The 2,751-nt window shown below is 31.6% G+C and overlaps 1 protein-coding gene across 1 annotated transcript; it reads right to left on the bottom strand.

The window, feature by feature from the left end:
• Positions 1-594: 594 nt before the first annotated feature.
• On the bottom strand, positions 595-2,406 carry LOC125870985 (cation/calcium exchanger 1-like). The gene has a single exon (XM_049551546.1). The coding sequence runs from the start codon at positions 2,378-2,380 to the stop codon at positions 644-646; it is 1,737 nt and encodes a 578-aa protein (XP_049407503.1). The 5' UTR covers positions 2,381-2,406; the 3' UTR covers positions 595-643.
• Between the last annotated feature and the right edge of the window lie 345 nt (positions 2,407-2,751).

Raw genomic sequence — 2,751 nt, 5'->3', positions numbered from 1 at the left:
ATATAGAAATATATATATATATATATATATATATATATATATATATATATATATATATATATATATATATTTGTTTGACTGGATCAAAACTCATGATTAATTTAACCGATCAAAGTATATCAACCTCTTTGGACATTTTATATTACAACGTAGTATGATGCCGATAACCTTCAAATCCTAATTCGCCTATAATTTTGCGTACCAATAATTCCAGTCTAGAAGTTAAATCAATATAGAAATGACTTTTCTAATTTCTAATTAAACTAGATTTTTCACTATCATAAACATAGATGCCTCTAGTTAATTTTTACGGTGAGAAGTAATGAAAAATCTGAATATAAGTTTATAAATAAAATATTTTCCGTCACTCAAAAAATGTTACCTCCAACTTTTCTATCAATTAACTTCCACATTAAATTTCTTCAAAGTTCTGTTTGTATAATAGGAACCTTGACTAAACAAAATTTCATCCATAATTACAAGAATATTAATTGAAAAGAACTTTGAAGCATTTTAATAATGTGTCAACCAATTAAATATTGTTTATTATACAAGCCATGTATACACTTCATATAATTAAACATCCTTGTCTTTTCACAATATGAAAACTATATACATATAATAATTCTCTTAAAACTCCATACTAAAAACCTTTTGCAAACCTTAGAAACAAGGAGCAAAAGTAAATAGCCAAAAGTCCAACACCAAGTAAGTGATCAGGTTGCATATTTCTCTTAGGCAAAACAACAAGAGCCCATAGTAAGCCAAGTATAAGAAATCCCAAAGTTTCAAAGAGAAAAGGATCTTTTGGAAGCACAAAAGAAGTTGGATACTCCCACCATGAAGCAAGCACAAGAGAAACACCTAAACCAATCAAAGTGTTAAATAATGGACCAGCATAACAAGCTGATAATGCCATTTGCACACCATTTTTTCCACCATTTAATGCCAAAGCAACATTTGATATTAGATCACCAGTTGAGTTGCCCCAAGCTAGGACAGTTAGTCCTAAAATTGAAGGGTTTATACCAAGAATATATCCAAATGAGACTAACAAAGATACCAATTCTTGTGCAAGAATATATGTCCATGTAGTACTCATAACAAATCCTCCAAGAAGCCAAATCAACAAGCATTTCTTTGGAGGACTAGAGTTTTGTGTAGTAAAATATGCCACATTCCCTAAGATAAGTCCAACAAAAACTGATGTCATGACAATGACTAAGTTCGTGTTGGAATAATCTATGACTTCTCCTGTAAGACTTAAAACAAAGGCTGCAAGAATTGGTGCCAATGTTGCTGAAATCACCGCCATTGGCTTGGACCAACGTTCCTCATTAACAACCGGGATGGTTAGCCTTCTTGGCAAGTATAGAGGCAGTTCTAAAACACTAAGAAAATGATGCAAGAATTTGCAACAAGATGATGAGGCCGCACCTATAGGAGGAGAATTCATTTGTATGGTTTGTTTCACATGACTTGAACAATTCTCCTCATCAATACACCCTAACAATGGTACCTCAATATCGCGATCAAATCCATCATCATCATCTTCTTTGTCATGTAAATTCACATTTCTAGTCGCGTCCTTCTTACTAATAAGAAAATGCATAGCACATACCACACAAATATAAACAACATAAATGCAAGAGAAACAAATTGCTATCCACAAACTAACTCTCCCAACAACAATAACCCCAACAAGACATGATAATGTAAAAATGATGAACAATACATCCCTAATAAAACTCGATTTATCAATCGTTACTCCAAGTTGGGACGTAGTCATACACAATAGTATACTTATAACTCCCACAACAAAACAAGAAATGAAAAATGCACCACCTAACACACTATTAAGCCCCACAGTGCCACTATTGCTAGATCGAGTGAACGATATGATACTCGAAAAAACATCGTTAGCTCCATTTCCTAGAGGGAGAAGAGTTGTTCCAGCTATAGCTGGGGAAAGATTCATGACTTTAGATAAACCCTCAGCACAAGGACAAAAGTACTCCGCCGCGGTATTACCTAACAAATAAAATAATAAAATAAGCCATACAACTAGGATAACGTACCCTAATTTTGGTAACGTACCTAAGGTGCAATAGAAAAATTGAAGATAATTCAAATACCCTTTTGTAGAACAAGAATTCATGTTTTCTTTTATGTAGGTACATTTTGATTGTGCATCACTAAATTTATGTAAGTTGGAGCAATCATTATTGTTAGTGTTTGTTAAATGGATGTGTCTAATTTGAGATTGGCTAAAAGTAACATTGGAAGTAAGAGTATAAAATATGAGTAGAAAAAGGAAAGAGATGTTGAGGAATATAGAAAGAGGTGATTTTGGCTTGAAATGGAATGGAAAAAAATTCATTATTATGAATGGGAAGAGAGAAGAGAGAAGAGAGGAGAGAGCTAAATGTATAAGGGATTCAAATGGCCTTGATGACCTATTTATATAAGTATCATCTTTTAACTAAATTAAGTTTTTGAAACTATAATTTAGTAAATATTTTTTTCGAATTTATGAAGTTGGAGTTGAAGATGAAGTTATATTTGGTGATAGTTTTTGCAAATAATATCTAGTTGTTTAAACGTACTTTTTCTAGAAAAATAAATATGAAATATGATTTATGCCCTCAATTTCTAAAAAGTAGCAAAATCATTCAACTTAATTAATTTATCTGACTCAAACAATCAAATCTGCTTTAAAAGAAAACTATCATAAAATAGATAATCAAGTAA

The sequence above is a fragment of the Solanum stenotomum genome, chromosome 7, assembly GCF_019186545.1.
Source record: "Solanum stenotomum isolate F172 chromosome 7, ASM1918654v1, whole genome shotgun sequence".
NCBI classification, from domain to species: domain Eukaryota; kingdom Viridiplantae; phylum Streptophyta; class Magnoliopsida; order Solanales; family Solanaceae; genus Solanum; species Solanum stenotomum.
This window is presented reverse-complemented; position numbering and strand designations above follow the sequence as displayed.

What these genes read in the sequence shown, in the direction of transcription:
- LOC125870985 (XM_049551546.1), bottom strand. Translation starts at nt 2,380, where the DNA reads ATGAATTTTTTTCCATTCCATTTCAAGCCAAAATCACCTCTTTCTATA.